At 36.8% G+C, this 25,452-nt stretch overlaps 1 protein-coding gene and 1 pseudogene across 1 annotated transcript; one reads left to right on the plus strand and one right to left on the minus strand.

The window, feature by feature from the left end:
* Window positions 1-11,574: 11,574 nt before the first annotated feature.
* Window positions 11,575-14,858, plus strand: LOC148108712 (olfactory receptor 6C6-like). The gene is made up of 2 exons (XM_087869121.1): window positions 11,575-11,590; window positions 13,933-14,858. The coding sequence occupies exon 2, from the start codon at window positions 13,935-13,937 to the stop codon at window positions 14,856-14,858; it is 924 nt and encodes a 307-aa protein (XP_087725247.1). The 5' UTR covers window positions 11,575-11,590; window positions 13,933-13,934.
* Window positions 14,859-22,575: 7,717 nt separating this feature from the next.
* On the minus strand, window positions 22,576-23,508 carry LOC148108713 (olfactory receptor 6C2-like; annotated as a pseudogene).
* Window positions 23,509-25,452: the final 1,944 nt, after the last annotated feature.

Consider the following 25,452-nt stretch of genomic DNA (forward strand, 5'->3'; position numbering starts at 1 on the left):
AATTCAACTATTTTTAAGCCTGCAAGTCAGATGCTGTCAAGCAAACTGCCACGTGCAATCCATAATCCTCTGAAATTTTTAACTCAAAGACAAATAGATTCAGTAAACTTTAATTTTCCAAGTGTTCTCAGAAAGACTTATGAGAGGGGCGCCAGTTAAGCAACTGCCTTTGGCTGGGGTCATGATCCCAGGGTCCTGAGATGGAGCCCCACGTGGGGCTTCCTGCTCCATAAGGAGTCAGCTTCTCCCTCTCCCTCTGCTGCTCCCCCTGCTTATGCTCTCTCATTCACGCACTCTCTTGAAGAAATAAAAACTTCAAAACAAAAAACAAAAAAAGGAAAGAAAGAATTATGAGAAGCATCCACCATTTACAAAATAAAGCTGGATAATCCATTTACCCCAAATGAACTACCTATATGTGTTGTGAGGTCACAATGACAGACTATGATCTTCTGTGGAGAGGGTACCGTCTATACATAAGCATTTCCTCTTTACAGGAAGAATGTGAATAACAAGAAGGAACAGAATCACCCTTTATTATTTCATCAACTACTGGTGTTTTCATAGTGTTTTAAATGCCTGATTTCAGATTTAGCCTTCCATTTATTTAAGTCATTCTAGTTTCCTACAGTAAAGTGGTTTTTTGTTTCCAGGGCAGCAGTTTTGCACGTATTTTGACAGATTTCTTCCTTGATATTTAATATTTTTATGTCACTATAAACAGTATCAGTATTTTAATTTATTTTATTTTCATTTCCTGATTCTTTGTTGCAAGCATAAATACACTATTTATATCTGAAATATATATTTTTTAAAGATTTTATTTATTTATTTATTTATTTATTTATTTATTTATTTAAGAGAGAGAGAATGAGCAGGGGGAGGGGTGGAGGGAGAGGGAGAAGTAGACTCTCTACTGAGGAGGGAGCCCTATAAAGGACATAATCCCAGGACCTTGGGATCCTTACCTGAGCCAAACCCAGAGGCTTAACCAAATGAGCCACCCAGGCACCCCACAATTTAGTTATACATGACCTGAGTGACTTTGCTAAAATCAGTATTTAATTTTAATGTTTTCTCCAGATTCATTTGGATTTCCTATATACATAACCTGTTATCTACGATCAGTAACACTTATTTTCCCTTTTTCGATTAACCTACATTTTCTTTCTTCTTTCTTATTTGGCCTCTTAATTTTTTTCTAATTTTTTATTATCTTATGTTAGTCACCATACAGTATCCTTAGTTTTTGATGTAGTATTCCATGATTCATTGTTTGCGTATAACACCCAGTGCTCCATGCAATACATGCCCTCCTTAATACCCATCACTGGCCTATCCCAATCCCACAATCCTCTGAAACCCAGAGTTTGTTTCCCAGAGTCCATAGTCTTTCCTGGTTCATTCTGCCTTCTGTTTACCCCCCCTTCATTCTTCGTTCCTTCTCCTACCAGTCTCCCTGCTATTTCTTATGTTCCATAAGAAGTGAAACCATATGATAATTGTCTTTCTCTGCTTGACTTATTTCACTTAGCATAATCTCCTCCAGTCCCATTCATGTTGCTACAAATATTCAGGAATCGTTCTTTCTGATGGCCGAGTAATATTCCATTGTGTATATGCACCACACCTTCTTTATCCATTCGTCTGTTGAAGGGCATCTCAGCTCCTTCCACAATTTAGCTATTGTGGACAATGCTGCTACGAACATTGAGGTGCCTTGTCTATATAGCCCTTGTCTTCACTACATCCACATATTTGGGGTAAATACCCAGTAGTGCAATTGCTGAGTCATAAGGTAGCTCTATTTTTAACTTTTTGAGGGATCTCCACACTGTTTTCCAAAGTGGCTGTACCAACTTGCATTCCCACCAACAGTGTAAGAGGGTTCCCCTTTCTCCACATCCTCTCCAACATTCGTTGTTTCTTGGCTTGTCAATTTTGCCATTCTCACTGGCGTAAGGTGGTATCTCAATGTAGTTTCATTTCAATTTCCCTGATGGCTAATGATTTTGAACATTTTTTCATGTGTCTGTTAGCCATTTGTATGTCATCATTAGAAAAGTGTCTGTTCATATCTTCTGCCCATTTTTTGATTTGATCGTTTGTTTCTCGTGTATTGAGTTTGAGAAGTTCTTTGTATATCTTGGATACCAGTCTTTTATCTGTAGTGTCATTTGCAAATATCTTCTCCCATTCTGTGGGTGGCCTCTTTGTTTTGATGACTGTTTCCTTTGCTATGCAGAATCTATTTATCTTGATGAAGTCCCATAAATTCATTTTGTCTTTTGTTTCTCTTGCCTTTGGAGATGTGTCATGAAAAAGGTTGCTGTGGCCGATGTCGTAGAGGTTGTTGCCTATGTTGTCCTCTAGGATTTTGATGGATTCCTGTCTCACATCGAGGAATTTCATCCATTTGGAGTTTATCTTTGTGCATGGTGTGAGAGAGTGGTCAAGTTTCATTCTTTTGCATGTAGCTGTCCAATTTTCCAGCACCATTGATTGAAGGGACTGCCTTTTTTCCACCAGGTGTTTTTTCCTGTTTTGTCAAAGATCAGTTGCCCAAAGAGCTGAGGGTCCATTTCTGGGTTCTCTATTCTTTTCCATTGGTCTATGTGTCTGTTTTTGTGCCAGTACCATGCTGTCTTTCTGATCACAGCTTTGTAGTACGGCTTGAAATCCGGCATTGTGATGCCCCCAGCTTTGTTTTTTCTTTTCATCAATTCCTTGGTGATTCAGGCCCTTTTCTGATTCAACACAAATTTAAGGGCTGTTTGTTCCAGTTGTTTGAAAAATGTCATTGGTATTTTGATCGGGATAGCACTGAAAGTGTAGAATGCTCTGGGTAGCATGGACATTTTAACTATGTTTATTCTTCTCCTCCATGAGCATGGAATGTTTTTCCATTTTTTTGTGTCTTCTTCAGTGTCTTTCAACAGTGTTCTGTGGTTTCTAGAATATAGATCCTTTATGTCTCTGGTTAAGTTAATTCCAAGGTAACGTATGGTTTTTGGTGCTATTGTAAATGGGACAGACTCCCTAATTTCTCTTTCTTCAGTCTCATTGTTCATCTATAAAGTGCAATTGATTTCTGAGCATTGATTTTGTATCCCGCCACATTACTGAATTGCTCTATAACTTCTAATAGTTTGGTAGTGGATTCTTTTGGGTTTTCAATATAGAGTATCATGTCATCTGCGAATAGAGACAGTTTGACTACTTTTTTCCCGATTTGGATACCTTTTATCCCTTTTTGTTGTCTGATTGCTGTTGCAAGGACTTCTAGTACTATGTTGAGTAATAGTGGAGAGAGTGGGCATCCTTGTCGTGTTCCTGATCTTAAGGGAAAGGCTTCCAGCTTTTCCCCATTGAGAATGATATTTGCTGTAGGCTTTTCATAGATGGTTTTTATGAAATTGAGGAATGTACCCTCTACCCCTATACTCTGAAGTGTTTTAATCAGGAAAGGATGTTGTATTTTGTCAAATGCTTTTTCTGCATCTATTGAGAGAATCATATGATTTTTGGCTTTTTTCTTGCTGATAAAATCTATGACACTGATCAATTTGCAAATGTTGAACCACCCTTGCATCCCAGGGATGAATCCCATTTGGTCATGATGGATAATCCTTTTAAGGTACTGTTGGATTCTATTAGCCACGATCTTGTTGAGAATTTTGGCATCCGTATTCATTAGGGAAATCGGTCTGTAATTGTCTTTTTTAATGGGGTGTTTGCCTGGTTTGGGGATCAAGGTAATACTGGCCTCATAGAATGAGTTTGGTAGCTTTCCTTCTGTTTCTATTATCTGAAATACCTTTAGGAGAATAGGTATTATTTCTTCTTTGAATGTTTGGTAGAATTCCCTGGGAAAACCATCAGGCCCTGGTGTTTTGTTTTTTGGAAGGTTTTTAACCACTGTTTCAATCTCTTCATAATTAATTGGACTATTTAAAAAATCAATTTCTTCCTGTTTCAGTCTTGGTAGTTTATAGGTTTCCAGGAAGGCCTCCATCTCTTCCAGATTGCTTTATTTATTGGCATAACGCTGTTGATAAAAGTTTCTAATAATCCTCCCAATTTCATTGGTGTTGGTTGTGACCTCTCTCTTTTCATTCATAATTTTATTAATTTGGGTCCTTTCTCTATTCTTTTGGATAAGTCTTGCCAGTGGTTTGTCAATTTTATTAATTCCTTCAAAGAACCAGCATCTAGTTCTGTTGATCTGCTCTACTGTACTCCTGGTTTCTAATTCATTGATCTAATCTTGATCCACTGCTATCTCTTGCATTGGTTAAGCCTGTTCCTCTGTTGCTGTTCCAGCTTCTTGAGGTGAGAATATAAAAACAGCATTTTAGATTTTTCTATTCTTTTGAGTGAGGCTTGGATGGCTATGTATTTCCCCCTTAGGACTGCCTTTGCAGCATCCCATAGGTTTTCGACCGTTGTGTTTTCATTCTCGTTGGTCTCCATAAATTATTTTTATTTATTTTTGATTTCCTGGTTTATCAAATCATTCTTGAGCAGGATGGTTCTTAGTCTCCAAGTGTTTGAGTTTCTTCCAAATTTTTCCTTGTGGTTGAGTTCCAATTTCAAAGCGTTGTGGTCTGAGAATATTCAGGGAATAATTTCAGTCTTTTGGTATTGGTTGGGACCTGTTTTGTGTCCCAGAGCATGGTCTATTCTTGAGAATGTTCCATGGGCATTAGAATAGAATGGGTATTCTTTGGTTCGGGGTGTAGTGTTCTATATACATCTATGAGGTCCAACTCATCGAGTATGGAATTCAAAGCTCTTGTTTCTATGTTGGTTTCTGCTCCAGTGCTCTGTGTATTGCTGATAGTGGAGTGTTGAGGTCCCCTACTCTTAAAGTATTTTTATCTATATGTCTCTTTATACTTTATACTCGTAACAGTATAAAGCAGCTTGTGTATCTTGCTGCTCCCCTGTTGGGGGCATATACATTTATAATTGTCATATCCACTTGTTGGACACATCCTTTAAGAATAATATATTGCCCTTCTGTATCTCTAACTATAGTCTTTAGTTTAAAATCCAATCTGTCTGATATGAGAATTGCTACCCCAGCTTTCTTTGAGGTCCATTGGCATGAAAGATGGTATTCCATCCCTTAACTTTCAGTCTGAATGTATCTTTAGGTTCCAAATGAGTCTCTTGTAGACAGCAAAGATAGATCATGTCTTTTATCCAATCTGCAACCCTGTGGCATTTTATGGGAGCATTTAGGTGATTTATAGTTTGAGTAATTATTGAGAGATATGATTTTAATGATGCCATGTTGCCTGTAAAGTCTTTGTTTGTATTGGTTGTGACTTTCTGTTCTATATCACTCTGGGGGCCTTTTTACTTTTATAGAACCCCCCCTTAATATCTCCTGCAGGGCTGGTTTTGTGGTATGAAATTGGTCAATGACTGGCGATTCTGGAAGGTCTTTATCTCTCCATCAATTCTGAATGACAGCCTTGCTGGATAAAGGATCCGTGGCTGCATGTTTTTCTCTGAAAGAGCTTTAAAAATGCCCCCCGCCCAATCCTTTCTCTCATTCCAGGTCTGTGTAGACAGGTCTGACGTAATTCTGATATCTTTGCCTTGGTACGAGAGAAATATCTTTGCCCTGGCTGCTTTTAATACTGTATCCTTGGATCTAATATTTGTGAATTTCACTATGACATGATGTGGCATAGGTTTGTTGTGGTTGAGCTTGGGAGGGGTCCTCTCTGTCTCTTAGACATGAAAGCTTGTTTCCTTTTCTTGATTAGGGAAGTTTTCAGCTACAATTTGTTCAAATATCTCTTCTAGACCTCTGTTTTTCTCCACCCCCTCGGGGAAGCCAATGATTCTGACATTGGAACGTTTCATTGAGTCAGTAATCTCCCGTAACCTACATTCATAAGAATGGATTTTTTTAAGCCAAGTTCCTATTTTAGCTTTCTCTTCTACTAACCCATCCTCCAAATCGCTGATACGTTTATCTGCCTCATTCAACCTGGCTGTCAGAGCATCTAGTTTTTACTGCATTGGCTCATAGAATTTTTAATTTCTGCCAGATTCACTCTCATTTCTGCCCTTAGAGATTCTATATTCTCATTAACATTTTCATTAATACTTTTTTCAAGTCTACACATCACCTTGACCATTGTTACTCTGAATTCCATTTCTGATAATTTGGTTATATCCATACCCATTAGTTCTGTGGCAGAGGCCACAGACTCGTTGTCTTTTCCTTGTTGGGGGGGATTTGTCCTCCTCGTCATTTTGATTAGGAGAGGTTGTAGGGTTGTCCAGAGCCCAAATTATTGACCAGGACCCAGGCCGTGCGCCCTTGTTTTATAGGGACCTTAGGGATGTGGGCTTCTTGATTTTTCAGCCTGCCTTCTAGGGGAGGGGCCTGCCACGCTGATACTCAGGCAAACCTGTTTGGGTAGAGTCTCCGTGTCCCCTGCAAGGGGGGAATGGGGATGGGAACACTGTGAGCCAGTATTTCCAGGCTTTTGTTCTCTGGTGGCTTTCCCTGGTGGTTTGCTGTGCCTCTTCTGAGAGTCAGAGCAGCAGTAGCCGAATCTCAGCCTCTGTCTCAGAACAGAGGGATCGCAGATGGTTCTCCACTGATGTTCTGGCCACTTTAACTCTGTTTCTGTTGGTGCTACTCAACCCTGCGGCGTCCCTGGTTGTGTGCCCCACAGTCAGTGTCCCAGCCCTCACTTCCCGGGCCGGCACATCTCTGTCCTTTGTGTTTCTAACACCACCAGCTGCCAGCCACCAGCCGCCAGCCGCCCCCACGTGCTCTGGAGCTCCGTTTCAGTATGGTTCGCGCGCAGTCTGGAGCTCTGGTTTTTAGACTGGTCGTGCGTGTTCCCTGGCTCACATCTCAGTCTGCTCTCTTGCTGGTGCCGGTCCGTGAGTCCACCCACTCTCCCGTGCAGGTGGCTACAGCTTCCTGGTGCCCAAACCCAGAGGCTCCCTCCCCCTTCCGTTTATCTTCTGATATTTGTGCACAGCTTCATGGCTTCCCGCTTAGTACCTCAATACTCATTGCTGAAGATGTTCATTTGTAGAGATCCAGATGTATCTTCCTGCATCTCAGGCTGATTCCTTGGATGTTCAGGATGGTCTGTTACCTATCCAGCTCGACTCAGAGGACCAGCTGAAAAAGGGGACCCCTATTCCTCTGCCATCTTAACTCCTCTCTGATTATATAGTTTCTAATAATTGTTTCTATTTCCTTGGTGTTGTTTGTGATCTCTCCCTTTTCATTCACAGTTTTATTAATTTGGGTCCTTTCTCTATTCTTTAATAAGTCTGGACAGTGGCTTATCAATCTTATTTATTCTCTCAAGGAACAGCTACGAGGTTTGTTGATCTGCTCTACTGTGCTCCTGGTTTCTAATTCATTGATCTATGCTCTAATCTTGTTCACCTACCTTCTTGTGCGTGGGTTAGGCCTGTTCTGTTCCAACTCCAGCTTCTTGAGGTGAGAATATAAAAACTGCATTTTAGATTTTTCTATTCTTTTGAGTGAGGCTTGGATGGCTATGTATTTTTCCCTTAGGACCGCCTTTGCCATGTCCCACAGGATTTGAACCGATGTGTTTTCATTCTCATTGGTTTCCATAAATTGCTTAAGCTCATCCTTAATTTTTTGGTTTACCTAATCATTCTTAAGCAGGATGGTTCTCAGTTTCCAAGTGTTTGAGTTTCTTCCAAATTTTTCCTTGTGATTTAGTTCCAGGTTCAAAGCATTGTGGTCTGAGAATATGCAGGGAATAATCTCAGTCATTTGGTATCATTTGAGACCTGTTTTGTGACCCAGAACATGGTCTATTCTGGAGAAAGTTCCATATGCATTCGAAAAGAATGAGTATTCTGTTTTTCTGAGGTGTAGTGCTCTGTATATATTTAGAAGGTCCATCTGGTCCAGTATGTTATTTAAAGTTCTTGTTTCTTTGTTGATTTTCTACTTAGGTGATCTGTCTATTGCTGAGAGCAGAGTGTTGAGGTCCCCTACTATTAATGTATTATTATCTGTATGTCTCTTTATTCTGGTTAAGAGTTGGCTTGTGTATCTAGCTGCTCCCCTCTTGGGGGGATAGATATTTATAATTGTTATATTCTCTTGTGGGATACATACGTTTAAGAATAATATAGTGTCCTCTTGTATCTCTTATTACAGTGTTTAGTTTAAAATCTAATCTGTCTGATATGAGAATTGCTACCCCAGCTTTCTTTTGAGGTCCACTGGCATGAAACATGGTTCTCAATCCCTTCACTTTCAGTTTGGATGTATCTTTAGGTTCAAAATGAGTCTCTTGTAGACAGCAAATGGCTGGGTCATGTCTTTTTATCCAATCTGCAACCCTGTGGCTCTTTATGGGAGCATTTAGGCCATTCATATTGAGAGTGATTATTGAGAGATATGATTTTAATGATGTCATGCTGCCTGTGAAGTCTTTGTTTCTATAGATTGTAAATTTCTGTTCTGTATCACTCTTGGGGTCTTTTTACTTTTATAGAACCCCCCTCAATATTTCTTCTAGGGCTGGCTTGGTGGTCACATATTCTTTCAGTTTCTGCCAGTCTTGAAAGGTCCTTGTCTCTCCATCCATTCTGAATGACAGCCTTGCTGGATAAAGGATCCTTGGCTGCATGTTCTTCTCACTTAGTGCTCTGAATATGTCTTGTCAGCTTTTTCTGGCTTGCCAGGTCTCTGTAGACAGGTCTGACGTTATTCTGATGTTCCTCCCTCTGTAGGTGAGGATTCTCTTCCCCCTGTCCACCTCCAAGATTTTATCCTTGGATCTAAGATTTGCTAATTGTACTATTATATGACGTGGAGTTGGTCTGTTCTCATTGATCTTGGGAGGGGTCCTCTCTGCCTCTTGGACAGGAATGTTTGTTTTCTTCACCAGATTAGGGAAGTTCTCAGTTACAATTTGTCCAAATATCTCTTCTAGACCTCTCTCGTTCTCCACCCCCTTGGGGATGCCAATGATTCTGACATTGGAATGTTTCATTGAGTCAGTAATCTCCCATAATCTACATTCTTGAGATTGGATTTTTTTTTTAACTAAGTTCCCATTTTTTCCTTCTTTTCTATCATCCCATCTTCCAATTCACTAATTCATTCTGCCTCATTTACCCTGTCACAGCATCCAGTTTAGGCTGCATTTGATTAATAGCATTTTTAATTTCTGCCAGATTCACTCTCATTTCTACCCTTAGAGATTCTATATTCTCATTATTTGTTAATATTTTTTCAAGCCTGCACATCATCTTGACCGTTGTTACTCCGAACTCCATTTCTGACACTTTGATTATATCCATATCCATTAGTTCTGTGGCAGAGGCCACAGTCTCTGTCTCTTTCCTTTGTTGGGGGTTCCTCCTCCTGGTCATTCTAATGAGGAGTGGTTGTGGTGATGTACAGAGCCCAGATTATTGACCAAGACCCAAGCAATGTTTTATAGGGACCTTAGGAATGTGGGCTTCTTGTTTTTTCAGCCTGCTTTCTGGTGGAGGGGCCTGCTGCCCTGATCCTCAGGCAACCTTGTTTGGGTAGAGTTACTCATCCCCTGTGAGGAGGGGTCGGGATGGGCACAATGAGAACCAGTATTTCTGGGCTTTTGTTCTCTGGCTGCTTTCCCTGGTGGTTTTCTGTGCCTCTTCTGAGAGTCAGAGCAGCAATGGCCGAATCCTAGCCTCTGTCTCAGAACAGAGAGATTGCAGTCTGCCCTCCCCTGAGCTCTCCTGGCCATTTTAACTCTGTTTCTGTTGGTGCTGCTAAAAACCCCACAGCGTCCTGGGTTGTGTGCCTCACAGCTGCTCTCCCAGTCCTCACTCCCAGGGCTGGCACATCTCTGTCCTTTGTGCTTCTAACACCGCCAGCCGCCCCCGGTTCCCGGGTGTGCTCCCGAGCTCCCTGTTTCAGTGTGGCTTGCGCGCGCTCCAGAGCTCCAGTTTTCAGTCTGGTCGTGTGTGTGCTCCCAAGCTCCCAGTATCAATCTAGTTTCTTGGAGGCTACTGGTCCGTGAGTCCGGCCCCCTCCCCAGTGCAGGAGGCTACTACTTCCTGGCACCTGAAAGGGGTGGCTCCCTCGCCCTTCCATTTATCTATCGATATCTGTGCGCGGATTCATGGCTCCCCACTTCATACCTCAATACTCAGCGCCGGAGATGTTTATTTGTAGAGATCCAGTTATATCTTCCTACCTCTCGGGCTGATTTCATGGGTGTTCAGGATGATCTGGTAGATATCCAGCTCAATTCATGGGACCAGCTGAAAAAAGGTCCCCTACTCCTCTGCCATCTTTTTTTCCTCTATTTGGCCTCTTTAAACTGGCCAAAAATATGAATACAATGTTAAATATAAATTAAAGTAGGTTGTTTTTTTTTTGTCTCAGAGGGATAGCTCTTAATATTTTACCACTAAATATATCTGCTAAAGAGTTTACTTTTATTTTTTAGGTTTTCTGCATCAAATTAAAGAAATTACCTGTACTCCAAAGTTGTCAAGAATTTTATGATAAATGAGTATTGAATTTTATCAAATACTGCTTTTAATCTATTGAGATTAACATACAATTTTCATCTGTGTAATGAATCATTAATCTGTTTTCTAATACCAATCTCAAAAAACCTGTAATTAATTCAAATTGGTCTTGATGTAGCTCCAATTTTATATATCACTGGACTTAATTTGTTAATACTTTTTAAAAATTTTCCCTAGGCCAAAGAGAGATTAGTTTATAATTTTAATTTATTTTCTTTAACTTGACAGTGACTGATGTCAATGTTATGTTGGTTCCATAAAACAACAAAAGGAGCTTTTCCTCCTTATCTATGCTCTGGAAAATTTTTTTAAAAGACTTTATTTATTTGAGAAAGAGAGAGAGAGCACAGGAGGAGGAGCAGAGGCAGAGGGAGAAGCAGACTCCCCACTGAGCAGGGAGCCAGACATGGGGCTTGATCACAGGACTCCGAGATCATGAGCTGAGCCAAAGGCAGATGCTTAACCTGTTGAACCACCCTGGTGCCTCTATGCTCTGGAAATTATTGTGTAAAATGATAAAATGAGTAACTTTGCAACCATTTTTACAAGGACTTTCTGAAAAAAGATTTTGTTAAATGTGGTAAATCTAATGGGATTATATACCTCTAACCTGAAATATTAATTATTGAATAATAAAATGAATGTGATCATGACCCATTAATTGCTCATTTACTTTGTCACAGATTTCTTTTAACCTCAGTTCTCCTTAGGTATATTGACCCTTCACATTCTATTGCAATGTGCTATACAAGTTAGTTTTATCATGTATCAGTGTCTTCTGATCATTAATCCCAGGGGAATGTTTTCTTTGTATTGTTTTGTTTCTTTTCCCTTCTCAATAGAATCCCTTGGGTATGTTATTAATTAAATGATATAAGAACACTCACATTTTTAGCATGTAAAATTAACAATGAACCATCCCCCTACCTGGTGGATATAATAACACTTTTATCAGATCTTCCAGGATTTTTTCCACTTCCAAATGTAAAGAATATAGAAATGAATTTCACTTGCATTAATAATAGATATTATATAATTCGGACATATTCACAGTAAAGCCTAAGAATTTATCTTATCTAAAATAAAATTAAATATAGTATTACCCAAGTCCACAACTGGTCTAACTTCAAACTTACATACAAGGGTGAGGTGGACGTAGAAAATTTACAAAAGCACAGCATATATTCCATCTTTTTGCATTAAGTTGCAACTTAAAAGTTATTTTTCTTTCAATTTCTTACTGAAATAATATTGTCTAGGCTTTGAGTACATTCATAATCCATTACTAGTTTTATTTTGGTTTTGGTTTTTTTTTTTTTTTTTTTTTGCCTTTTCACATCCTAGAAGAAAATATGAGAAAACACAGGAATTAAGGTAAACGTTTTAGAGTTGGGATCTTTTATTTTTAATTGTAAATTAAGGTAATTTTGTGGAAATCAAAGGCAGATATGTATATGTAGCTTGATTTTTTTTCTTTTTGGTTAATCAGTTTTCATCTTTTTTAGTATAGAAATACAAAATGTATAAATGGTACCTATTTACAAAATGCACCTAAATCTGTCCATTGCTTTTTTTATTAATTATTTAAGCTTAAGATAGCAATGCATAAATTGAGAAAAAAAGACTAATGAAATGATCTCTAGAAAGAGAAATCTTCACTCTATGATCATTATTTTGCCACATTTTAGTTATCAACTTATTTTTGTCTGATTATACCTTCTTAGCTATTTTTCCATTTATTAATATAAAAAATAGTAATTATGAAGACGGTGATTACAAGACAATAGTTGTGAAAAGGAATACATTATTTCCATTTATCAGCCAATAAACACAAAGCAGCTTTAGACAGAAGATACCATGAACTAATTTAAATACTTTCTCACTTGATTCAGGAAATCACTGTGATATTCAGACAACTCTCTGGACTAGGTCAAATTTTATTTTTTTAAATCAAACTAGAAGAAAACTATTAAAGAAGCAATACATAATTTTTCTGGGCAGGCATAAATTTTGACATGAGAACTGCAAAAAAGTAATAAACAAAATGGGAGAAAATTTTAGGGATATGGTAATTTTAAAAGACAGCTGAATAGTTGACCATATTAAGAAAGAAAGTCATTACCAGCAGTCCAAAGTTTCACAGATAAAGATAATTCTAAAGAAAAGAAATGCACTTTGTTTTTGCTTATTTGTATTTTGGTTTTGTCCCTTAGGGATCATGTTAAGGGGAAACCCCATAAGGAAATAATGCAAAGGATCTACAAAACATTCTGAAGAAGGAGGAGGAGGAAGACAACTCTCAGTATAGATCGTACAAACAATATAGCTAATTTCTAAAATGTTAAAGGGTGTTGAAAACTGCTATCTAAACTGTGGTTGCAAGAGTTTGTACGTTTTTTAATTTACAGGACTATTTCTCCCTTTGTTTATATTTATTTACGATCTAAAGTTTTTCTTACACTTAAAAGCTATCATAATCATAATCGCAGTCTTAAAAGTAAAACCTGAATAAGTAGATCCCTTCCTTACTTTTGAAGAGAGGATTTCAGTTTTATGTCAAGACTGGACAAATGATCTATAAAATCTCTTTTAACTCGAAGATGCTGTGACTGTCTTCTATGCTTTTCAGGCCCATCTGCAATTTTCTGATTTCACACCCAATTGGCATAGATTTTGAATTATGTTCTTACTGCTGCCATTCATGAAGCAATACAATATACTGTAAATGAGTCTTAAACATGTCATGTGACCTTTCTAACAAAAATTGTGTGCCCTCTTCCACACAATTTCCATAGAATTTAAGTGAATTAATGAATATTCTGAAATCAATTCATGTACTAAAGCCTGTAATGGATATTCAGTATGATAAAATTGAAAAGAACAAAGGTGTAGTATTTAAATGACTCAGGATTCAGTTCCCTATTGAATTACTAACACAATACTTCCCAAGTTGGCTATGAACCTGTAAACGTTGTAGAAATATAAATGCCTAGATCTTACCCAAGGTATTCAAATGAATTGTCTGGGTTGTGTGTTGGGCTTTTATCTTCGTTAAAGATTTTCCAACTTTAGAAAGCCCAACATTTAGATATACACCATAGACAGACTCTAATCTGAGCCTCAGTTTCCTTCTCTAAGAAATGAGGATTGTCATACTCTGCTCAAAGAAGGTTGTTGGAGATATTAGTAAGAACATTTATGTAAATCTCCAAATACAGTGCATGGTACGTTGCTGGTGATCAATGAATGTTAGCTTCTCTCTCTCCTTTTTCCTTTTTATTGACTCTACTAGCGAATCTTGACGATTTTTTAAACTCTTTTTATCTAGCTTTGTTAAAACCCACAAGAGAGAAATGAGGAACCATTCAATGAAGACAGAGTTCATTCTTTTGGGTCTGACAGATGACCCTGAATTGCACGTTGTAATTTTCCTCTTTCTATTTTTTACCTACTTGTTGAGTGTGACAGGAAACTTAACCATCATCATTCTCACTCTGCTGGATTTCCACCTGAAGACACCCATGTATTTCTTCCTAAGGAATTTCTCCTTTTTAGAAATTTCATTCACAACTGTTTGTATTCCACGGTTCCTGGTGAGCCTTGTGACAAAGGACAGAACTATTTCCTATATGAGTTGTATGACTCAGTTATTTTTTTTTATCTTTCTGGGAGTAACTGAATTTTACCTTCTGGCTGCTATGTCCTATGACCGTTACGTGGCTCTGTGTAAACCTCTGCACTATACCACCGTCATGAGCAACAAAGTTTGCTACCAACTTGTACTCAGCTCTTGGGTAACTGGATTCCTGATCACCTTTCCTCCAATCATCTTGGGACTCAAGCTGGAATTCTGTGCTTCCAATGTCATTGATCATTTTATTTGTGATTCTTCTCCCATCCTGCAGATCTCTTGTTCAGATACACATTTTCTAGAGCTAATGTCCTTTTTCTTGGCTGTGGTGACACTAATGGTCACATTGATGTTAGTGATTCTCTCCTATGGCTACATTATCAAGACAATTCTCAAATTCCCTTCTGCTCAGCAAAGGACTAAAGCCTTTTCTACCTGTTCTTCCCACATGATTGTAGTTTCCATCTCTTATGGTAGCTGCATCTTCATGTACATAAAACCATCAGCAAATGACAGAGTGACTTTAAGCAAAGGAGTAGCTGTGCTCAATACCTCAGTTGCCCCCTTATTGAATCCCTTTATTTATACACTAAGGAACCAGCAAGTGAAACAGGCCTTTAAGGACATGGTCCAGAAAGTTTTATTTGCTTCAAACAAATGAGAAAGTTCTAAAAAGTACAAAGGGAGAAAATGAATTAACATGTTGCCCTTTTATTTTTTTAAAGATTTATTTATTTATTTGAAAGAGAGAGAAAGCAGGGGGGAAGGGGCAGAGGGAGAGGGAGAGAGAGAATCTCAAGCAGACTCCCGCTGACGGCAGAGCCCAACACAGGGCTCCAGCCCAGGACCCTGAAATCATAACCTGAGCCAAAATCAAGAGTCAGACACTTAACTGAGCCCCCCAGGTGCCCAAAAAATGTTGCTCTGTTAACCTTGGTTTACTTTCTCTTACTTTGTGCATATTTTCAAGTTAGCAATTTCAGCCCACTTGGGGACTCCTTCAATGCAATTATTTCTGGCTAGGAATTCTATCCACAAATCTGTTCCTTTCTTGATTTCAGAAATGCAGAATTTTAAATGTGATATTTTTCACAGATCATATTGTATGAAACAAATGTTTTCAATGAGGTTCTGTATGAGTTAGATGCCTGTACATGTTAGATGCCTGTGGAACTTGGCATGTAAATAGAATGTTTGTAGTCAGAATCATATTTTTAGAACAAAAATGAATGTTTGAAAGAGATTACAAAATCAACCATTTAGTCAAGAAAATAGCTCAGTGATAATAGCGTTATGTTATGAAGAATATTCTATTTCGTGTCATTTTTTAATGTGTGGGCAGATTGCAGAAATTATAAAGTAAGTCAAAGTATAATTTATAATTTATTTTACAAAATACTTTTCTTTCAGTAACAATAAATTTTGATCCTTATATATGTCATGAATAAGATAAAAGAATAATAATCAATAATAATAATCAAATTCTACATAATCCCAAATGAAAATTTTTAATTAAAAAGTTTTTAATTAAAATTCTAAAATTTTAAATTCCTGAAAGAGATAATGTCTACCTATGCCACTGAAATGAATTGCTATGTGAGAAATTATTTCATTGCCTTACTTCAAAGCTTAAAGTATATTCTAACTCTTCCACAGGATTTTCCTGATTAAATAAATCTATGTTCTTTATCTAAAACATTTCTTATTTGAATGCAATAATCATTTTCCCATATAATGCTAAATTGCATTTTAATATTCTATTCCAGCTAATTGAGCCTTTGGTGATGTTACTGGTAATAATAGCAATACAGGATAAATTCTCCGAAGTCAGTGGAGTCAGTAGGAAATTTTTCTTCTTGTTAACCAAGTTGATTTTAATGTCAAGCATCACTATACTTTGAATGAAGGAAATGTGAGAATGAAAATTTGAAAACATTAATGCCAATTCCCTAAGATAAAGACCAATGTTTATAACTTATTGAAGGAAAAATTAAATGAATGTCAGAGGTCAAATTCAGAGTCTCTGCAAAAGATCATTATATTTCCTTTAAAATCTAGTTGAGAGTTGGCTTATACAAAACATATTAATACTTGCATTTTAATTTCTATTTTGTCCTTTATAGTATAATCTCCTATATAGTTCTTTGTAATTTTGAATTGGTCTGTAAGAGTATTTGAGAGTAGGGAAAAATATTTCTTAGATCCTACTCTCTTGGAAACTTATTATGTGAGGTTAACAAATTTAGCTCTGTTAGTAGAACAAAAATGAAAGTATATATGATGATCTGGGTTTGAAAATACATTCCATACTATAACCCGATATTTAGTCAGTAATAAAGATAAGGTGCAAAATATTTCTCCCGAGAGTTTACAAATTTGACATATTGTAGAATGCCTATGAAAATTAAAGCTCTAAATTTTAGTGTATTTATACCTAGCTGCTCTGTAAAGAAATAGCTAAAATACTTAGTTACTTTCTAAAATTATTTCAAGATTGATTACTAAAATCATCATGAGAATAGAGGAAAAACTTATATTCATGTTTTTCTAGAGATGAAGACATAATTTGATTAAAAACTAGCTATCCAAGGCTATTAACAAATTTAGCTCTGTTAGTAGAACAAAAATGAAAGCATATATGATGACCTGAGTCACCATATGTTTAAAAGAAAGAAGACAAATGTGCATTTTATAGCAAATAGATCTGAATGTTAGTCAAATGAACATTTCCACATACAGTAAGAGTGGGGATAGTATTACAATGCAAGATATGAAGAAGTATTTATGATCAAGGATTGATTCCAAGATCACCTGTATTTGCAGTCAAATAATTAATTCTGCATATAAAAATGTGATATAAACACTGTATAGAAGTAGAATACTTACGCCTAAGGCAGTCTGAGCCTTATATAGTTATTTAATAATAATAATGAGCATATTCTTAATTACAGAAAATACAGCAGCTACTAAGTTTTGCAAATATATCCATTATACTGAGCCACTTATTAATAGATAGAACTATGAAGATAGAGTCCATTCTCTGAGCATTTTAAGACAGAAACTAAACCTGTTGAATTAAATGATGTAAATTCTTTCACCCTAATTGGGGCCAATTATTCATGTTAGATTGTAAGCAATTCTGGTAGCACTGTGTAGTTTCTAGATACTATTTCCCACTGAAAGGAACTAGGACTTCTTGGAGAAAGAGTTGTTTCCAGCTTAGGGGTAGGAATCATATGAACTAAGCCTGGAACATTTTTTTTTGTGCCAGAAGGAAAGGAAGCGAAAAAATCATAAGGACACAGGAACCAATTTGGATCATACCTACAAGCCTAAAATGGAAAAATCTGACCATAAAAATATAATAATGAATGTAATGTATTGAAACATATCAAATAAAAACCCATGTATGTATACATTACAAAAGGAAATTGATCATCAGTGGAAGTTGCTAGAACATCAAATTACTACCCCAAAACATTGATGAAGGAGGGGAGGAACCAAATGTTTATCCGGTCTGCCTGTACTTCAGGTAATCAAATAGCTTATCAAAAAAGTTGTGGATTCACAAAAATACAAAAGAAAACGATGGTTTGGACCTCTTTAAACCTACAGTCCTCCACTCTACCGCTGAGTTACTGAAGGGTACAATGGTTTGGACATCTTACTGTAATAATGGATCTAGACAATGCATTAGTATGTGCTAAAAATCATTTGTGAAATATGGATGGTGGTATTTATAATAGAGATATTAGACTGACAATACCGACACACTGATCAATCTAAGTATTACTAAGAGTAGGTCAAGCAGACTATAAGGCTCATAACGTAATGCAATAGAAAGCATACAGCCTCACCTATCAACTTTTTCCTAAAAATGTGAATCTAAATCTAATCAATAATTAAATACAATTAGCATATAAGAAGTAATTGGGTGAAATAAAAACAAGTTAAGTGATACCATCAGGAAGCAATCATTTGAGTCATCAAGGACATTGTACACTACGAATGATGTCATTTCTCCATCAATGCAAGGGGTAAAAATGAAAGGACTGTAAGGGAATTTTAAAAAGTTGTAACATAACAACCAAATACAATGTGTGGATTTTGTTTGGATTTTGATTCCAACATCTTAACTGTGAAAACAAACACACAAAACAAGACATCTTTATGTGAAAAGGTGAAATGTGAATACATATGGAATATGAAAATCTATTATATTTTATTGATGCTGATATTGGCATGACGGTAGGTAAAAGAAAATTTTATTTGCAGTTAGATATACTTACTGATAAACTTGTGGGTAAAATGCAATGAATTTATAGGTGAAACGGTATAAGATGCAATGCTGCTCAAAACATAAAAGAGTGGGGGTGCCTGGGTGGCTCAGATGGTTAAGTATCTGCCTTTGACTCAGGTCATGATCCCAAGATCCTGGGATCGAGCCCCACAGTGGGCTCCCTGCTTGCTGGGGAGCCTGCTTCTCCCTCTCCCTCTGCCGTTCCTGCTGCATGTGCTCTCTTGCTCTCTCTGTCAAATAAATAAATAAAATCTTTAAAAAAAAACATATAAGAGTGTGGGGGTGATAGAGAAAAATACTTCTAAATGTTAATAATTATGGAACCTGTCAATTATTGCATCTCATCTCCTTTTGTCTCAATTCCCATTTGAGAATGGCTTGAGTACCTAGATTACTGGATCATTTTCTACAAAATTTATCTGCTTGTTGAGATTGGGATAAAAATCATGCCATCTGTGACAACGTGAACAGACCTTGAGAGCATTATGGTAAGTAAAATAAGCCAGATAGATAAAGACAAATACTGCATTGTATCACTTAGATGTGGAATCCAAAAGAAAGTCAAACCCACTTAGAAACAGAGTAGAAAGTGGTTGTGGGGGGCTGGGAGGTGAGGGGATTAAGGAGAGATTGGTAAAAATGTACAAACATTCAGCTATAAGATGAATAGGTCTGAGAATCTATTGTATAACATGATGACTATAGTTGATAACACTTTATAATTGAATTTTGTTCAGAGAGTTGAATTTAAATGTTCTCACACACACACAAGATAAATATGTGAAGTGATAGGTGTTTCAATTAACTAGATGAGAAAAATATATATAATATAATATATATTATATATACATGCCTCTTATGATGTACTTGTATATAATATAATCACAATGTACATTTTAAATATTTTATAATTTTATATGTTAATTATACCTCAATAAAGTTGAAAAGTAATCTCCAAAAAAAAAAAAAAATCATTGTTCATGACTGGCTACCCGTAAGGCAAACATGCTGCCCTGTTTCTGCATTTGCCACTGAGTTAGCTCAGGAGGGTAGCATGTCCTCACCTAGTGATTTCAGAAAGGTCAGGTTCTAATTTGGCAGGTATATCAAGCCAGTTTAAGGAAACTCATCTTAGCCTTATTCTTCAATCTACCTTTATCATGAATGACGCAAATATTTACACTCATCTGACTGCCGTGCCTATTTCTCAATTTGTTTGGAACACATATTGAGGAAATGTGTGGTTAAATAATATGGTTTGGAAAACCAGTGTCATGGATACCATTTACATATGTCACCAAGCTGTGAGCCCAGAGGATAAAACAGACTTGTATAGAAAATGATTTTTCACCTCTGGTTAAAGAAGTCAGAAATCATGGTGTGATAACAGTTATATAAATTGAGATCACTGAGCACTTGATAATCAGACGTTAAACTCTATTCCCCCCATCTTAGTGGTGTAGGTAGGCTAAAGAAACTTCCACATGGAGAAAAAAGCAAAGATTAAATCTTAACTGAAGCATATATACCTCCTAGATTTAAGCTGATGAATTAGTAGCATAAGTTCTTACAGAAAAATCAGAGAAGATAAATATTTTAGAAATTTGAAGTAAAACCATAACTATAGGGTGAGGATAGCTGCTCAAATACTTCTGCCTGGTTGAAATTTGGAAAGCCGCCAAACATTTTTGGTCCACTTTGGGGACTGAACTTAGAGAATCTCTCTCTTAAGCACTCTAAAATCTTGAGATATCCATGCAGGGCCCTTGAGTCTCTTCACGGACTCACAGTAGGAGGCTCTGTCGTGGAACAGATGATTACCACCAAGAAAAATGCCCAGAACCAGGCTTTCCTCAGTGAAGCTGAAGACCCAGATTACAAGGCCATTTTTCCTTTTTCCCTCTGCTCTTGCTATTACTTCTTTTTCTATTCTCACTTGCTCTTTATGCCTATATATTGGTAATTTGATTTTTTAATTTAATCTTATAGTTTTTATAGTATATTATCCAATTATAATAATTAATATCATTTATTATTAACAGTATTAATAAGGTATGTGTGTATATATACAAAATGCATTACATGTTACTTTTATCCTTGTACATTATCTATGATGTATACCTTTCTCCGTTTTAGTACTAGAAGCTATTTCTTGGGATGTCCCTTCAAATCATCTTGCTGCCTCTGGAGAAGGTTTGTTCAAGTTTACTTGAACAAAAAGGGTCTTTCAAAAATCAATAAAACTAGCTTTGAATCCTAGTTCTATCACTTGTTAGCAATAATTCATTTCTCTAACTTTGATTCGTCTACAATTCTCCAGTATAAATTATAACTATAAATATAACATGTAGGGATATTTTCAGGTTTATCAGTATTATAAATTGTCAATAAATTTTGGCTTTCATTCTATTTCATTCAGAAATTTAAAAGTAAACATTTTAACAGGATAGCCATGCCTTTCTTTCATCCTTTGTTCACAGATTCATGTTAAATGCTACGTTTGTATTTTTTTAAAGATTTTATTTATTTATTTTGACAGAGAGACAGCCAGCGAGAGAGGGAACACAAGCAGGGGGAGTGGGAGAGGGAGAAGCAGGCTCTCAGCAGAGGAGCCTGATGCGGGGCTCAATCCCAGAAGCCAGGATCACACCCTGAGCCGAAGGCAGACGCTTAACGACTGAGCCACCCAAGTGCCCCTATGTTTGTATTTTTTATCTTCACATAAAAATTCTGTCTTTGCATTGTCAGAAGTACCAAATCACCATATTGGGAGATTATCTGTTATGTTAACTAATATTTGTCTAGATGCCAGGCATAAACCATTCTAGAATTTCTTGTACAGACAGACATTCTCCGAGGCATTTACCATTTAGAGTAGAATAAAGACAAGTAAATATGACATTGTAGTTTGGTGAGTTCTGAGTGCAGGAGCTAGGTGGTGATAGGAGTCTAATCGGTAGGACTGACCAGGCTTGGTGTAGTGGTGGTGGTGGAACAGTAAGACAAAGTAAGCAAGATTCCTTGTGGAAATGGCATTTCAATTGGAAGACTCCGGGGATTGGGTAGTTGAAAAAGGCGGGGCGGGAAGGTGGAGGGAATTCCTGCTTACAAACGCCACAATATGAGCAATGGTCTGAAGTAAAAGAACAAGGATCAAAGAAGTTTTAATATGTTGGACTGTACAAGTGGAAGTTGGTGAAGAATTGAACGAGTAATTAAACGCTGATAGTTCTTTGAGAGTTATCATTAGATGCATATTTTGGACTCTTGAAATGTCTAAAGATTTCGTTTTTAAAAGCAAATCATTTCATTGATATTAATATTCATATTACATTCTGTTTCTCTTTTCTCTATTCCTAGTATATCTGGCTTGCTGGTCATTTACTTAACGTTCTTCTAGCCCAATAGTTCCCTAGCACCTGCTGCCATCTGTTTGCTTAATTTAAGTACCCTACGTTCAAGATTTTAACATTTCATTTAGTACATCAGTATCAATCTGTTTTATGTAATTTCAATGCAGGCTTTTAATTCTTTAATGGGAGGTACCAATACATTTCTTCTTTCATCTTAATTTAATTCATATCCCTTTTGGCAATTTTTACATAACTTTGATATTGGATTGGATTCATTCAATAAAATATGTGAATCTTGTGGTTTTAAAGCTTCATCTGTAAATGCTCTTTTGAAATTTTATTCCTTGTTTTAAAATATATTTTGAGTTTTTGAATTTTTTTTTTTGCTGTTACACTCAGAAAAAGTATTGATTCTTTTTAACATTATTTCTCTTCTTGAGTAGGTTTTTTTCTGGAGGAATGATGTGCACTATTGCACCAATATTTTATGATAAATTTCAGCATTGGTAAGGGAAGGTTGAGAGGTCACTCTTAGATTTCCTAAAACAACTATTCTCATTTTTTTCTTAGTAAAGGTTATCATTCTCAAAGAGGCTGGCTTATAAGGAGATGCAAAAGGTGACTTGATCAGTGACAGTACTGAATGGAAACCCAAATCTAGATCAAGACAAAATAGGATAAAAAGTGAAGAAAACGTGCTTCGGGATCCTGACTTCAACATTCCCCTATTTCTTTGAGAGCAATGTAAATCTTTTGACTAAGTCATTAAAGCCTTGTTTCACTTGTTTGTTCCTCAGAGTATAAATAAATGGATTTAACATGGGGGAAATGGAAGTAGTAAGCATAAATACTCCCTTATTAATAGCCATTTCATCTTTTGCCGAAGGTTTGATATAGACAAAGATACAGCTGCCATCGGTGATAGAAACTACAATCGTGGGAAGAACAGGTAGGAAAACTTTAGTCCTTTGCTGGGCAGAGGGGAATCTTAGAATCGTTCGATGATATATAGGTAGGACAAAATCACACACACAAGAGTCCTAATGAAGATTAACACAGCAGACAAGAACCATCTGCTCAATGAACCATGTATCTGAGCATGAGATCTTCAGGATAGGATTAGCATCACAGGCAAAGTGGTCAATGGCATTAGAGTCACAGAATTCCAGGTCCAGTCCCAAGCTAAGTGGTGGGAGTATGACCAACAAAGTAGTCATCCAACAGCAGAAGATTGGCCTTTTGCAGATCCTGTGGTTCATGATGGTCATGTAATGCAGGGGTTTGCAGATGGCCGTGTATCGATCAAAGGACATGGCGGCAAGGAGAAAAAATTCTGTTGCTCCGAAAAGATATGTAAAAACCAGTTGGCATGCACAAGCATTACAGGTAATAGTCCTATCACCTGTTGCCACACTGTACAAGGATCTAGGAATGCAGGCAGAAGTGAGTGAGATTGCTAAGGAGGAAAATTTTTGGAGAAAAAAGTACATTGCAGTTTTAAGGTGAGAATCCATTAATATGAGAATGATGATGGTCAGGTTTCCAGTTACACCCAACATGTAGGTGATAAGTAGAAATATAAAAATCAGAATCTGTCGTTGAGGGTCATCTGTCAGTCCCAGAAGAATGAAACTGGTTAGTGACGTATGGTTTCTCATTCCTGGGTCCTGACTTCCGCCCAATCTGCATGTAAACCTAAGGGACTCAAGATCTGAGAAGAAGGTGGAAAAAATGTGTTACACCGGATTTGTTTAGAAAAGTTAAGCAATGTATTTAACATATATTTTGTTTTCCTTGATAATGAATATTCTTAAATAATTCATGCTTTCAGCTCTGCTGACATGTCATCTGGTAGGTTTGAAACTTAGCTTTCAAATATTTTGACCACGATATACGGCAAGATACACATTTTATATTGCAGTCTAATGTACATGCACACACACAAAACACACACACACAAATACACGCTTGCACATCAGTGAAACAAAAACTTTCCAAAAAAATACTTATCCACCTTGCTCTCTGATGCTTTCTATTCTAACTTAACTCACTAAAAATAAATGCAAATATCACCAAATTGACTTTTTACTCTTCTAAGTGGTCTGACTGTATTTGAGAAAAAAATAATTTTTTTTAGGGATTCTTTAAATAATATAGTTCAAGTAAAACATAATATTCTATGATTTTTAAGTGTACACTATCCTTTTCCTTTACACTTTGGAACAGATTTATTCATAGCACACTTCCACTCTTGGGGGCAATGAAATAATAAACTTTAGGGTATCCTTTTTTTTCTAAGAATATTTCCCTATCACTAGCTGAAATTTTACTGTTTCATTATCTGCTTGAAGCTTTTTTTCCTGGATAAACTGGAGGCACATGAGGAGTGGTTATGGCACAAGGTGTTTCTATAACCATCTACCAAAGCAGTAGAGTCACTATTCCACTGCCATGACCAAATCTATAATTAATCTACAAAAGACCTTTTCCATATGAAAAATCCTTCCCTACATCCTTCCCATGAATTTCTCAAATTGTTGTTGCCTTTATCTGACTTGTACTGACTGCCCACTTTGGTGCAGAACAGCAAGCATGTTAATACACACCAAATTCACTAATAAGTGAGAAAACGTTCTATACACAACCAAAGAATATCATCCTTAATGTTTTGTAATCCAGTCTGATATTTGTCTGACCGACACATTTAGACAACCTTATCAAGTCACTGATGTTATCATCAGCTCTCTAAGTATTAAGTGCATTCACCAATCTGACTTCTATCCTTAGCTTCTAATAATTTTCTCTAATTCCTCACTTCCAACCTACTCAACTGCTTACGATATGGCTTCTGAACCCACCACTCCACTGAAACTATTCTTGGCAAGTTTACCTGTTGTTTCTTTAAGTATCAGTGAAGTATAATTTTATTTGCACTTTTTGTTGCATCTGGCACTGTCAATCACTTCTTTCTTTTTTCTTGACACATTGTTTGCACAAAATCCACACTCCTGGTTTTTGTTTTGCCCTTCTGTTTTCTCCTTTATAATTACCTCTTCCCCTACTCACTTTTATTCCACTGGTATTTCTCACACTTCATCCTTAAATCCTCTTCTCTGCTTCTCTATGTGTTTTTCCTGGGTTCTTATTAAATCCCATGACTTCAATTTAGCATGTAAAATTTGATATTTCAAAATGTGCATTTTTGATATGATCTCTTTGAATGTTAAACATATGCCCCTGGCAATTTTACATTCCTTCTAAATGAATTTGTTATAAATGGTTTGCCCCATCTTCTGCATCTCTATTGATCCTTGCCTTACTTCTTGTTTGCAGTACTAAAACTAAACCCAACATTTATTGCCTGGTATTAACAACTGATATCAAACTTTATTGTTTCTTAGTTTAGCCCTATCTTGAAATTTCTTTTTTTTTAAGATTTTATTCATTCACTTATTTTGGGGGGGGATGGGCAGAGGGAGAGAAAGAATCTCAAGCAGACTCCCTGCTGAGCACAGAGCCCCACAGGGCTTGATGTTACAATACTGCGATCCTGACCCGAACCTAAATCAAGAGTCCGATTATGACCCAACTGAGCCACCCAG

The sequence above is a fragment of the Ursus americanus genome, chromosome 17 (assembly GCF_024610735.1).
Source record: "Ursus americanus isolate L20-20 chromosome 17, mUrsAme1.1.p, whole genome shotgun sequence".
In the NCBI taxonomy this organism is placed as follows: domain Eukaryota; kingdom Metazoa; phylum Chordata; class Mammalia; order Carnivora; family Ursidae; genus Ursus; species Ursus americanus.

Excerpts from the sequence above, each read along its gene's own strand:
- LOC148108712 (XM_087869121.1), top strand. The coding sequence starts at position 13,935 with ATGAAGACAGAGTTCATTCTTTTGGGTCTGACAGATGACCCTGAATTG.